This window comes from Anomaloglossus baeobatrachus, chromosome 8, assembly GCF_048569485.1.
Source record: "Anomaloglossus baeobatrachus isolate aAnoBae1 chromosome 8, aAnoBae1.hap1, whole genome shotgun sequence".
Classification (NCBI taxonomy): domain Eukaryota; kingdom Metazoa; phylum Chordata; class Amphibia; order Anura; family Aromobatidae; genus Anomaloglossus; species Anomaloglossus baeobatrachus.
This window is the reverse complement of record NC_134360.1, coordinates 28,693,055-28,706,705: the sequence shown is the minus strand read 5'-3', so window position 1 is coordinate 28,706,705 and position 13,651 is coordinate 28,693,055. Positions and strand designations below refer to the sequence as shown.

Below are 13,651 nucleotides of genomic sequence, written 5' to 3'. Positions count from 1 at the left end.
GTGTCTTTATAGAGAGCGGAGGGAAAATCCTGCAGATGTTTCTTTATAGAGAGCGGAGGGAAAAACCTGCAGATGTGTCTTTATAGAGAGCAGAGGGAAAAACCTGCAGATGTGTCTTTATAGAGAGCGGAGGGAAAAACCTGCAGATGTGTCTTTATAGAGAGCAGAGGGAAAAACCTGCAGATGTGTCTTTATAGAGAGCGGAGGGAAACTTCTGGTTTCAACTGTATTTATAAAGATATATTGGAATTTATTTAGAAAACTAATTCTGACAAAAAAATAACATTTCTGCCAAATTAGAACCCTTGCTCTGCTATGCCTGCCTTATTACGAGCGGCCATTTGAGCTGAAATTAAACCAGACAATGTGACTAAAGGCAGATTTGGCATTTGTACCAGTGATTTTACTTCCAGATTTCCCTGACTATTGTGCCATGTGTATTGTTGGATGCAACACTAAGTATCTTTTCCCATTTTATGTTGTGTGTATTATTGACCAAAAATGCAAGGTAATCGTAATAGAATCATATTTGAAGATAATACTATATTGGAAGGTTTAGCGCAATGGAAGAGTTACCTGCCAGGAAGTCGCCAGCGTCTGGACATTGTATTCAAATTTTGGCAACATGGCAGAGTGTGGAATAATGGTGTGATGGTGGGATATTGTGGGTCATGTACCATTTTGTGTGGGTTCATGTTTAGGCGTGGTTCACTATCCATTATTTGTACTGCTTCTGTGTACATTTCTATTGTTTGTAAGTAATCACCCCCTATAGTGCAAGGTTATAGCCTCTTGAGGAGCTTCCGTCCCTGGGTGTAGGGGGAGGTGGGCCTAGAGTCCAGCCAACTGTAAACCCTTTGCTTACCTGGGAGATTCAGGCAGTCTGTTGGGAAATTGAAGAGGGAAGGAAGAAGATTGAACCTCTGAGGAAAGCTGGGGCTTCTCAGAGAGACATGGACATTTATTTATTGCTTTCTGGACTATATTCGTGTTTCTGGACTATTTTACCCTCTATATGGTGGATTATCTTATGGACCGTTTTGATTTGCTTGGAATAAATGCTCTTTGGATTGTACCACCATCTCTCGCTCTGTTGATTACGTGATATGGGAGGAGGACCCCGTGACAAATGGCAGTATCATTTTTACTATTCCAAGGAAACCAATTTGGAGGTCCATATATAATGGAATGTTTTCCCAAAAATAAGACCTACTCCAAAAATAAGGCCTAGTAGGATTTCGGGGACTTTTTTTAGTATGCTTAAAATATAAGTCCTACTCCAAAAATAAGCTCTAGTTGTGGTTCCATAAGCAAGTGTCCAAGCAGCTAAAAAGATTAAAGAATACTGCAGGACTCTTCATTAAAAAAAGTAGACACCCACAAAAGAAAGCAGACTCACAACCCCCCCCCCAAAAAAAAAGAGAATTGCACTCATCAGGCCCCAAACAATTACAGTTGGCCAGTGCTGATGGTGGATGGGCTCTCACACAGAGATCTGCGTCGCTGTCAGGTCCCTCGCTGTTCCAGCTGTATCACACTGCAGCTCTCACAAATAGATTGGGTACCAGTATCACTACGCATAAGTGATACTACTTCCAGTCACCAGGGGGAGCCAACCGCTGTAAACACTGGGAGACCTGACAGAAACGCAGATTTGTATGTGAGAGTCCATTCACTTGCCAACTCTAATTGCTTGGGGTCTGGTAAGTGCGATTCTTTTAGGGGGCATCTGATTTGTTTTGGGGGTAAATTTAGCAGCACATAGAGTATAATAAATGTAAACAGGTAATTTAAACCTTTGTATGATGATTTCAAGAGAGAGAAGTGACTCATAAGTGGAGAAAGAAGCATTATTCAATGCCTCTCTATCACTTCTTCTCCATCCTTTTTCATCCTCTCCTTTTTCCACAGATTTCATAAGGCAGCTGTAATCTGATCCTTTAGTGAAATTACGATTTGTTTTGATTGGAAAGATTTTTACAATTTTTCAGTCTGAATGATTATTTCAAGAGCTAGGAAAAGTGGCTCATAAGTGTAGAAAGCATTTCTCAATTCTTCTATATGACTGTTCTCCTCCCTCCTCCCTTTTCCATAAATTTCAATAGGGAGCTGTAATCTAATCCTTCAGTGAACTCCTTATGGAACCTGTTTGGAGTTGGTCGATTTTTGAGACGTTTTTTCAGACTGAATGATGATTTCAAGAAGGATAAGTGGCTCATAATTGGAGAAAGAAGCATTTCTCAGTGCCTCTCTATCACTGTGCTCCTCCCTCCTCCTTTTTCTATAGATTTCAATAGGCAGCTGTAATGTAATCCTTCAGTGTCGAACCCGTTTGGAGTTGAGCAGTTTTTGACGTTTTTCAGACCGAATGATTATTTCAAGAGGGAGAAATGGCTCATAAGTGGAGAAAGAAGCATTTCTCAAAGCCTCTCTATCCTTTTTCTCTTTCTATTTTCCATAGATTTAAATTGGCAGCTCTAATAGAATCCTTCAGTGAACTCCTTGTGGAACCTGTCTAGAGTTGGATAGGCTTTTAGAAGTTTTTCAGACTGAATGATTATTTCATGAGGGATACATGGCTCATAAGTGAAGAAGCATTTTCATTGCCTCTCTATCACTGCGCTCCTCCCTCTTTGTCCCTTTTCTCTAGATTTTGCTAGGCAGCTGTAATCTAATCCTTCAGTGAGCGCCCTGTCGAATCTCTTTGGAGTTGGGCAGATTTGCTCCTCCATCCTTCTCCCTTTTCCTTAGATTTCAACAGTCAGCTGTAATGTAATAATTTCGTGAACTCCTTGTGGAGCCTGTTTAGAGTTGGTAGATTTTTAGAAGTTTTTTCAGACTGAATGATGATTTCAAGGGAGAGAAGTGGCTCATAAGTGGAGAAATAAGAGAAGTAGGCTCATAAGTGGAGTAAGAAGAGAATTGACTCATAAGTGTAGATAGAAGAGAAGTGGCTCATAAGTGGAGAAAGAAGAGCAGTGGCTCATAAGTGGAGAAAGAAGAGCAGTGGCTCATAAGTTGAGAAAGAAGAGCAGTGGCTCATAAGTGGAGAAAGAAGAGAAGTGTATCATAAGTGGAGAAAGAAGAGAAGTGGCTCATAAGTGGAGAAGTAACAGAAGTGGCTCATAAGTGGAGAAAGAGAAGTGGCTCATAAGTGTAGAAAGAAGAGAAGTGGCTCATAAGTGTAGAAAGAAGAGAAGTGGCTCATAAGTGGAGTAAGAAGAGAAGTGGCTCAAGTGTAGAAAGAAGAGAACTGGCTCATAAGTGTAGAAAGAAGAGAAGTGGCTCATAAGTGGAGGAAGAATAGAAGTGGCTCATAAGTGGAGACAGAAGAGAAGTGGCTCATAAGTTGAGAAAGAAGCACATTTATCTTATATATTACAAAGATTTTTATATTTACCTGTACCATTGATTTAAACAATATTTGTTGAAGGAAACCTTTTAGTTTCTCTATGTAGGTGATGGTTTAAACTTGAGGTATTTTAGTTTTCTGGAATTTTAATATTCAATGTGAAGATGACAATAATAATAATAATAATAATAATAATAATGATAATAAAAAATCAAACAAAATAATGTTTATTAAGACTTTTACTTTTAAAGGAATAAGCAAGTGCAAAACAGTGGGATTTACTGCAGACAGCACCGATTATACAAATCCTGCCGACACCCTATTTACACCAGTGATGATACAAAGATCCCGACTGCCACAGACTCGCGGCCATGTTCCATGGTGGGTGCATCGTGCTTCGACATTTGTTTCTTTCTCCGTTGAACTTCCTATAAAAAAATACTTTGTTGGAAGATGGCGGGAGCGACCATTTGAATAGAAATATTGACATAATCAAAGCTGGCATGCTATAATCACACATGGGTAAAAAGCTTTCAGAACACAATAGAAAAAAAAATAACATATTTCATCATCAACATGTTCATCCGGAATTGAAGGAAGATCTTGATTCCGTGTAGATGTTGAAGATTCTCGATGAGTCGGGTGAGAAGTTTTACCCTTGTCAAGCCAGATTTATCCTATTGATATAAACAGGGGACTAGTCCTGGTATTGGAAGGAGTCCGTAATGTCTTAGTGGAGGGTCCATCACCTATATATACACGATTCTCCGATGATATCAATCCGGAATCCCACATCCTATAGAACAGTCTTACATTTCCTGTCCCGTTCTTGGCCAAAGTCAACATGTAGCCCAAATATTTGCTAATTTCTTGCTCCCCATGGATAATTTATATTTCACATAGTGAAACCACTGAGAGTTTTTCATCAAAAAGTCAAAAGTGCAAGTAAAATATCCATTTGGCTTGTAAATCCTTAGGGTACTTTTTATTTTCCAAAGAGATGAAAGTTTGTATATGGCGTCCTCATTCATCAGCAGGTGGATGTGATATTGACCGGAAAAAGAAATCTTAGGATCTTGGATGAATCTAAAAAAAAAAAAAAGAGTTTAGAAATTAGGAAATGGTATAAATATAATTACTATTAGCAGCACGTTTCATTCAATAATCATGAAAACATCAGAAAATGTGATCTGAATATATGCGAAGTGCTACAACATTACACAGAATAAATAGAATATCTATCTATCCATCATCTATCTATCCATCCATCATCTATCTATCCATCATCTATCTATCCATAATCTATCCATCCATCTATCTATCCATCCATCATCTATCTATCCATCATCTATCTATCTATCTATCATCTATCTATCCATCCATCCATCTATCTATCTATCTATCTATCTATACCTATCTATCCCTCTACCTATCTATCTATCTCTATCTATCTATCTATCTATACCTATCTATCCCTCTATCTATCTATCTATCTATCTATCCCTCTATCTATCTATCTATCTATCTATCCCTCTATCTATCTATCTATCTATCTATCCATCATCTATCTATCTATTTTTGTTAAATTCCTTATTTATCTATGTATCTATTTCTTTCTTTTTTCTTTCTCTTGCTTTCTTTGCCTTTTCTACTTTCTTCCTTTTTTCTTTTCATTTTTTCTTTCCTTCCCTCCTTTGTTCTTTTTTTCTTTCCTTCCTTCCCTCCTTTCTCTTCCTTCCCCTTCCTTTCTTCATTCCTTCCTTCCATCCTTCCTTTCTTCCGTCCTAACTTCCTTTCTTCCTTCCTTTCCTCCCGCCTTTCCCTTCCAACCTCCCTCTTTCTTTCCTTCCTTCCGTCCCTCCTATCTCCCTCTCTTTCCTTCCTCCTTTTCCTTCCATGTTTTCTTCTTTCCTTTCCTTCCTTCCACCCTTTTTTCCTTCTTTCCTTCCTTCCCCCCTTTCCTTCCATGTTTTCTTCTTTCCTTTTCTTCCTTCCATCCATCCTTTCCTTCCCCTTTATTCCTTCCTCGCCTACCTTCCTTTTCCTTCCTTCCTTAATTCCTCCCTCCCTTCCTCCTTCCCTCCCAACCTCACTCCCTCCCTTGCTCCTTTTCTTCCTTCCTCCCTTTCTTCCTCCCTCCCTTTCTTACTCCCTTCCTTCCTCCCTCCCATCCTTCCCAACCTCCCTCCCTTCCTTTCTTTCTTCCTCCCTCCCTTCCTTCCTCCCTCTCCTCCTTCCTTCCTCCCTTCCCTCCCTTCCTTTCTTCCTCCCTTCATTCCTCCCTCCCTTTCTTCCTCCCTTTCTTCCTCCCTCCCTTCCTCCTTCCCTCCCTTTCTTCTTCCCTCCCTCCCTCCTTCCTTCCTCCCTCACTCCCTTCCTTCCTCCCTCCTTCCCTTTCTTCCTTCCTCCTTCCCTCCCTTCTTCCCTCCCTTCCTTCCTCCCTTCCTTCCTCCCTTCCTTCCTCCCTCCCTTCCTTCCTTCCTATCTCCCTCCCTTCTTTCCTCCCTTTTTTCCTTCCTCCCTCCCTTCTTTCCTTCCTCCCTCCCTTCCATTCCTCCCAACCTCCCTCCCTTCCTTTCCTCCTTCCTTCCTCCCTCCCTTCCTTCCATCCTTCCTAACCTCCCTCCCTTCCTTCCTTCCTCCCTTCCTTCCTCCCTTCCTTTCTTCCTCCCTTCCTTTCTCCCTCCCTTCCTTCTTTCCTTCCTTTCTCCCTCCCTTCCTTCCTCCCTTCCTTCCTTCCTTCCTTCCTCCCTTCCTTTCTTCCTCCCTTCCTTCCTTCCTCCCTTCCTTCCTCCCTTCCTTTCTCCCTCCCTTCCTTCCTCCCTTCCTTCCTCCCTCCCTTCCTTCCTCCCTTCCTTCCTTCCACCCTCCCTTCCTTTCTTCCTCCCTTCCTTCCTTCCTCCCTTCCTTTCTCCCTTCCTTCCTCCTTTCCTTCCTTCGGTCCTCCCTCCCTTCCTTCCTCCCTCCCTTCCTTCCATCCTTCCTAACCTCCCTCCCTTCCTTCCTTCCTTCCTCCCTTCCTTCCTTCCTCCCTTCCTTTCTTCCTCCCTTCCTTTCTCCCTCCCTTCCTTCTTTCCTTCCTTTCTCCCTCCCTTCCTTCCTCCCTTCCTTCCTTCCTTCCTTCCTCCCTTCCTTTCTTCCTCCCTTCCTTTCTCCCTCCCTTCCTTCCTCCCTTCCTTTCTCCCTCCCTTCCTTCTTTCCTTCCTTTCTCCCTCCCTTCCTTCCTCCCTTCCTCCCTCCCTTCCTTTCTTCTTCCCTTCCTTCCTTCCTCCCTTCCTTTCTCCCTTCCTTCCTCCTTTCCTTCCTTCGGTCCTCCCTCCCTTCCTTCCTTTCTTCCTCCCTCCCTTCCTTCCTTTCTTCTTCCCTCCCTTCCTTCCCTTTCCCTCCCTTCCTTCCTTTCTCCCTCCCTTCCTTCCTTCCTTTCTGCCTTCCTTCCCTTTCCCTTCCTCCCGCCTCTTCTTTCCTGGTCCATGCTGTACAATAATCAGTGCAGTCGCAGTGCTGTGTATGTGTGTTTCTGGCAGGCTCTGGTTTGCTGAGTTGATTGTCGGAGCACAGTCAATTAATGTCATTGCTCCGGGGTTGTGTGTGCGGATCGCACTAATAATAGCGGCTCGTTCCGTCACACAGGACTCCGGTCTGTGTTTACCTTGTTGCTGTCTTAATTCTTAGAGTAGATCCGAGCAAAGTACACAGCAAACAGCATTAATTATGTATGGGGACGGCTGTTATCCATGTGAGATCTCACAGAGCTGCAGTCGCGGGCGTTGTGGTGTAATGTGCGGGATTCTTACTGAAGTATTGAAGTAACGCCCCCCCCCACCCCCGCTCATCTGCATAGTCTGGAGCCCCCTAGAAAAGCACTATGGCTGCCTCCTTAAAGGGCTATTCCCATCTCCAAGATCCTATCCCAATACGTAGTAGGTGTAATAATATTGCAAATACCTCCAATTAGAAATGTAGTATAGTTCTCCTGATTAGTTATGTCTCTTACCTCATGTGCAGGGCATTGCAGTAGCTAAGATATGCATGGTTATAACCACTCATATTGTAACAGTTAGTTGCTTGTGATCTTAACCATGGATACCTAAGCTGCAATGCCCTGCAGATGAGGCAAGAGACATAACTAATCAGGAGAACTATACTACATTTCTAACTGGTTAATATTTTATGGACAGCGGGAAATATTGTAACAGGCATGAGAATGACGACAATAACGCTGAACAGTCGGCTCGTTTTCAGTGACAACAGTGACTTTACCTACTATGTTTCAGGGCCTCAGATGCCATCCTGCCTTGCATGAAGGTGGTCATGTGTGACCCTGAAACTTAAAAACAAAACAAAAAAAGTGAACCCTCTGCGAGCAGAAATACAAATGTTGCATCTAATAGAGGTTATACGGTAATGGAGTTCTGTACAATGATACTATTTGTCAAAAGATTTAAAAAAAAATAACAAAACCAATAAATTTTTTATAAAATATTTGTGATGCAGCAATGAAGAAATCTACACATGTATCATATACAATGTAGCCATGATTCAGTGATGATAAAAGCAAATATTGGATAAGTTCCACATTAAATAGTAATTTCTGAGAATTTGTCCCTCTGTCATTCCTCCTGTAAATGTATATTTAAGGGATTTTCTACCTTTATTGGTGACGCTCCGAATCTGTCACCAGTTAACAGAATACAAACTGCATATGTTACTAAATAGAGATCTAAGACCTATTGAGGTTGGTGTACTTACTTTGATAAGATTGTATAATCCTTTAATTCTCAATTTTCTGTTCACCCAGGCTAATTGATAGTTCTTCAGTGCTCCTCCTCCCTGCTGTTGAAGAACATTTGCCTATTTAGCCTAATTGTCCGCTCCTTGGTGTCCCTCCTCCCTGCTGCTCCTGAGCTGCTGCCCAATTGGTCTGATTGACAGCTCCTTGGTGTCCCTCCTCCCTGCTGCTCCTGAGCTGCTGCCCAATTGGTCTGATTGACAGCTCCTTGGTGTCCCTCCTCCCCCTGCAGAAGCTGAATTTCCTTGCACCTAGCTTGATAGCTTCTCAGTGTCCCTCCTTCCTACAAGAAATGAATTTCTGCCCACTAAGCCTAACTGCAGCTTCTCACTGTCCCTCCTCCCTGCTACTGAATCTCCACCTAGCTTGATTGACAGCTTCTCAGTGTGCTACCTTCCTACTGCAGTTGAATTTCTGTTCACTTAGCCGAACAACCTCTCCTGACATCCGGCTTCTCAGTGTCGCTTCTACCTGCTGCTGAACCTCTACCCACTTCTCCTGGCTGACAGCTTTTCGGTGTTTTTTTTTCTCCCTGATGCGGATTCTCTACCAACCTGTCCTAACTTCCGGCTTCTCAGTGCCCCTCCTCCCTGTTGCTGAATCTCTACCCACCTCTCCTGACTGACAGCTTCTCAGTGACCCTCCTCCCTGCTACTGAATTTCTGCCCACCTCTCCTTATTAAAGCTTCTCAGTGCCCCTCCTCCCTGCTGCAGAATCTTTACCCACCTCTTCTGATTAATAGCTTCTCAGTGTCCTTCCTCCCTGTTGCTGAATCTTTATCCAACTCTCCTGGCTGACAGCTTTTCAGTGACCCTCCTCCCTGCTGCTGAATCTCTACCCACCTCTCCTGACTGACAGCATCTCAGTGCCCCTCCTCCCTGCTGCTGAGTCTCTACCCACCTCTCCTGACTGACAGCATCTCAGTGCTCCTCCTGCTGAGTCTCTACCCACCTCTCCTGACTGACAGCATCTCAGTGCTCCTCCTGCTGAGTCTCTACCCACCTCTCCTGACTGACAGCATCTCAGTGCCCCTCCTCCCTGCTGCTGAGTCTCTACCCACCTCTCCTGGCCAACAGCTTTTCAGTGTCTCTCTTCCCTGCTGCTGAATCTCCACCTCCCTCTCCTTATGACAGCTTCTCAGTGTCCCTCCTCCCTGTTGCAGAATCTCAACCCACCTCTTCCGACTGATAGATTTTCAGTGTCCCTCCTCTCTGCTGCTGAATCTCCACCTTCCTCTCCTGATTAACAACTCCTCAGTGTCCCTCCTCCCTGCTGCTGCAGAAATCTCACACTGCTCAGTACAAGCTGCAGTTGTCAGTCAGGCTGGGTAGGTGGACCCTGAATACACTTAATCTTATGAGATATTTAATTCACTAACTAGACTCATCTTAATGTCAGGATTCTACAGCCATTCTTACAAGTTTTCAGTGTAAATACACCAGCCTTCTCAGGTCTATGAAATTTACTTAAGGTATACAATTTGTATTGTGAAACCCAGCGACAAAAATGCTGTAAATAGAAAGATCTAGAATCAGAACCTGCTCAAATAAAAAAAATAAAATAAAAAAAAAAATAAAAAAAATAAAAAAATAAATAAATATATATATATATATATATATATATATAGTATATGTACAGTATATATTTATTAAAATTGCACAACGTGTGTTTGTTCGGTATGAGTATTCTGCGGGTATCTGGAAATATTTGGGGGTTACCATTCACCTTGTCAATAGTATGTGTCCCTACGCTCAGCACTGATTGGACAAACCTTAAAAAGGGGAGTGGCATCTCCCAAGCAAGGATTTCCAGGAGGAGTAACAACATGGCAGAATTTTAAAGAAATGTTACAGAATGGTTATTTTATGGAACATTAAAGTATTGATAAATATCTGATGGTTTCTGAAGGTGATCTGGGATGTTCTAAACATTATACTAATACACTGACGCTCCTGATCCAATTGCCAAAAGCTGTCGGATACTTACTCTAGTGGTCTTTATCTTATTGCCAGTTGCACACATCCATCCTGAGTTATCTGGCAGCGTCTTACATTCTTCCCCTTCTAAACATGGCTCCATCTCACACCACCATTTCCCAATAACTATCGAAGCTGCAAAAAAAAAAAAAAGTCCAATGTAAACGTCATATAAAACTCCCATACAGCAATGACATTAATTAAAGGGATTGTCAGGATCGGAAAAAACATTTTACAATTCTACCAGGGAAACCTTTAAAGAAGTATCCAGATATAAGGGACAACAGACAGCAACTTTGCAAATCCATAGAAAGCACCAGAAATGTAAGCTTTCATTTCTCCTGTGATGGCGCTGTAGCAAAACTGAAAACTTTCTGCAGGGATCCCATCGAGATCAATGTGGTCACCCTACGATGACTTTAGTTTTGGAAGAAAATTTTATGAAAAATTAATTTTTACAAAGACCACTTGAGGGAGCTGATGAACGACCGGCATACTGTGCTACTATTGAAATCAATGTATGATCAGTATACAGTAAGCTCCCTCTAGTGGTGACCAAAGGAAGCTACAATTTTACTATTTTCATCTTTATATATCATAATGGCTATAAAGATGATCTAGGTGAGTATACATTTTTGATATTTTACTTTGGCAACTACAGCCCGTAAGGGGTTGTCCAAGCCGTGGACAATCCCCTTAAATTGGGAAATTGTTGGTTTTTTTTGTTTTTTTTTTAGTCTGGTGATTCTCAAGCTCCTAATACACAAGTGATACACTGTTTAAAGGACAATGCTAATCAGTCAGCTTCCGAATAAGCATCGGGTGCATCTTTTCTAAGTAATAAGCCACTTTGTCTGCTGGGTGACAAGTTGTTAACTATAGGATTAAAAATCCATCTGAAAATTTTCAATAGGAGGTAAATTGCAAAATTCTTTGTTATTACAAACACTTTAAGAATATGAGACAACCCCTTTAATGATAAAATTAAATTTGCTTGCAGCCACCACTAGAGGGAAACACTTTAAGAACATGAGACAACCCCTCTAATAATAACATTGAATTTGCTTGCAGCCACAACTAGAGGGAGTTTTCCTGTTAGTAAAAACACTTTAAGAACATGAGACAACCCCTCTAATGATAACATTGAATTTGCTTGCAGCCACCACTAGAGGGAGCTTTCCTGTTATTACAAACACTTTAAGAACATGAGACAACCCCTTTAATGATAAAATTGAATTTTCTTGCAGCCACCACCAGAAGGAGCTTACCTGTTATTACAAACACTTTAAGAACATGAGACAACCCTGTTGTGAATGTCAGTTATGCTTTGGCTGCTGTGAGGCTCCCTCTTGTGGCCAGGAATGGTTTGGACAGAGACAGTTTCCATTGCTAACTCTCTGCCTATTTAAACCCTGGTCTGATAACAGGCTATGCCGGATGTCAGTTGTTCTTTGTTCACCAGCCTGCTTCATCCTGCTCCAGACCACATCTACCCCAGATAAGTGCTTGGCTCTTTATTTGTTGGTTGGTTCTTTTTGCTCTTATCTGAGTTTGTCATTTGCTGTGGTTATTGTCAGTTTATTTGCATGCAGGGATCTTCCCTCTCAGTTGCTTAGCTGGGAAGCTCCCTGCAGCTTTGTTTGGAGTATTGCTCCTATAAGTCCATGTGTTTGTTGCTTCTTGAATTTGTAATGGTTCCTGCTTTCTGTTCATTGGTACGACAAGAGCACCTGGTATAGGACGGAGTTCAGATCTAGTGATCTGAGGGCCTTTTTGTACTATCAGGTATTTGGACTTTTGCAGGGTTTTTCTCTGGCCACCATCAGCCCCTTTCTGTCCTGTCCTATTTAGTCAGTAGGGCCTCACCTTTTGCTAATCCTATCATCTATCTGTGTATTGTGTTTTCCTATATCACCGCAGTCTTTGAATGTGGGGGGCTAGCTATTCTTAATCTATTTTCTGAAGCAAAGAGTTATTCATCTTTCCTTCCTTTAGGATAGCTAGTTCTCCGGCTGGGTTCGCGGTGCCCAGGATGTTAGTTCACCCCTCGGCTACTTCTAGTGTTGATGGTTAGTAAGAGGATGGCGGCCAGATTAGTTGCTAATGCTCTTGTCACCTTTTACCAATGATTTATGGTGGTCTTCCATGGTTCCGGATCATAACACAACCCCTTTAATGATAAAAATTGAATTTGCTTGCAGCCACCACTAACCATTAGAAGGAGCTTTCCAGTTATTGCAAACACTTTAAGAAAATGAGACAACCCCTCTAATGATAACATTGAATTTGCTTGCAGCCACCACTAGAAGGAGCTTTCCTTTTATTACAAACACTTTAAGAACATGAGACAACCCCTTTAATGCTAAAATTCCATTTGTTTGCAGCCACCACTAGAGGGAGCTTTCCTGTTATTACAAACACTTTAGGAACATGAGACAACCGCTTTAATGATAAAATTCCATTTGCTTTCAGCCACCACTAGAGGGAGCTTTCCTGCATATAGATTATGAATTGAACTCAGTGATGTCTGCAGGCATGAGCCCAGAATTTGGACCTTACGATGTCTGCAGGCAAACAGAATCTTATGAATCCAAAATTTAGGACCTTAAAGGGTTTTTCCCAATTTGATAGATTGATATTGTTAGATAGTACTTGTAGAAACAAGAACTTTTACAATTTACTGCTTATTAAAATGTGCAGCCGTTCCTGAGCTTTTACCACTTTTGTTTTCAGCATGTTGCCTAGGAGACCGACCACCAATTTTCTCTAGCTTGTAAGCCCTGCACTGAATCTAGCCAGAATTAGGATGTAACAACTCGCTGCAGCTTCAAAACTGTTTTAAAAAGCTTGAAAAAGAGGAGCTTGTAAGCACTGCGTATGTTCTGCTAGCTAGCAGCAGTGGTCGGTCTCCAAGGCAACGAGCTGTAAATAAAATATAATTGTTAATATCTCCAAAACGGTTGAAAGTATTAACAAACAGTAAATTGCAAACTTGCTTAACTTTATGAGCACTATCCAACAATGCCCATTTATAAAGATAGGAATAACCCCTTTAAATGACAAAAAGGGTTAAAAGTTGGGTAAAGTGTGAATTTTTTTTTTTTTAACCAGTGGTATAATTTAGGTTTCTTTTTCTGAGCTGCTGAAGTGTTTTATGCTTTTTTTGCAGCAGCTGAAATGTCTTTTATGCAGATTATATCTTCATGTAAAGCACAATAAGCCCAGGGAAGGGGTGTGACCCGAAATTATATGGTCACATAGTAAAACTCAGAATCAGCCCTCCCCCCCAAATAAAAGTTCCGCCACGTGTACTGTGGCTGTAATGGAGTTACCATCAAACATTGCGGCAGTTAGGATCTATATATAAGTATCCTTATTACTGCATGTGAGCGATACAGTTTAGATACATTGTATATATTACTACCCGATGCACATATTCAGGATGGCAGAACAGAATGAATCGCAGCTCAGAGACCTCCAGTCTAAAATTGGTGGCAAAAGCACAAAGAGGAGAAAATCGCCAACGGCATATC

General features: G+C 41.8%; 1 protein-coding gene across 5 annotated transcripts in view; it reads right to left on the bottom strand.

Moving 5' to 3' along the window:
• Positions 1–3,563: 3,563 nt before the first annotated feature.
• TAFA1 (TAFA chemokine like family member 1) overlaps positions 3,564–13,651 on the bottom strand; it is a 527,296-nt gene continuing 517,208 nt past the window's right edge. For 2 of the 5 annotated variants that reach the window (XM_075321390.1, XM_075321394.1), the window contains 3 exons: positions 10,129–10,253; positions 7,613–7,679; positions 3,564–4,438 (listed from right to left, as the gene is read on the bottom strand). In XM_075321390.1, coding sequence (XP_075177505.1) covers positions 7,662–7,679; positions 10,129–10,253 — 143 coding nt within the window. In that variant the 3' untranslated portion in view covers positions 3,564–4,438; positions 7,613–7,661. The remainder of the gene's footprint in view (positions 4,439–7,612; positions 7,680–10,128; positions 10,254–13,651) is intronic. The other 3 variants (XM_075321393.1, XM_075321395.1, XM_075321392.1) reach the window with 2 other exon arrangements.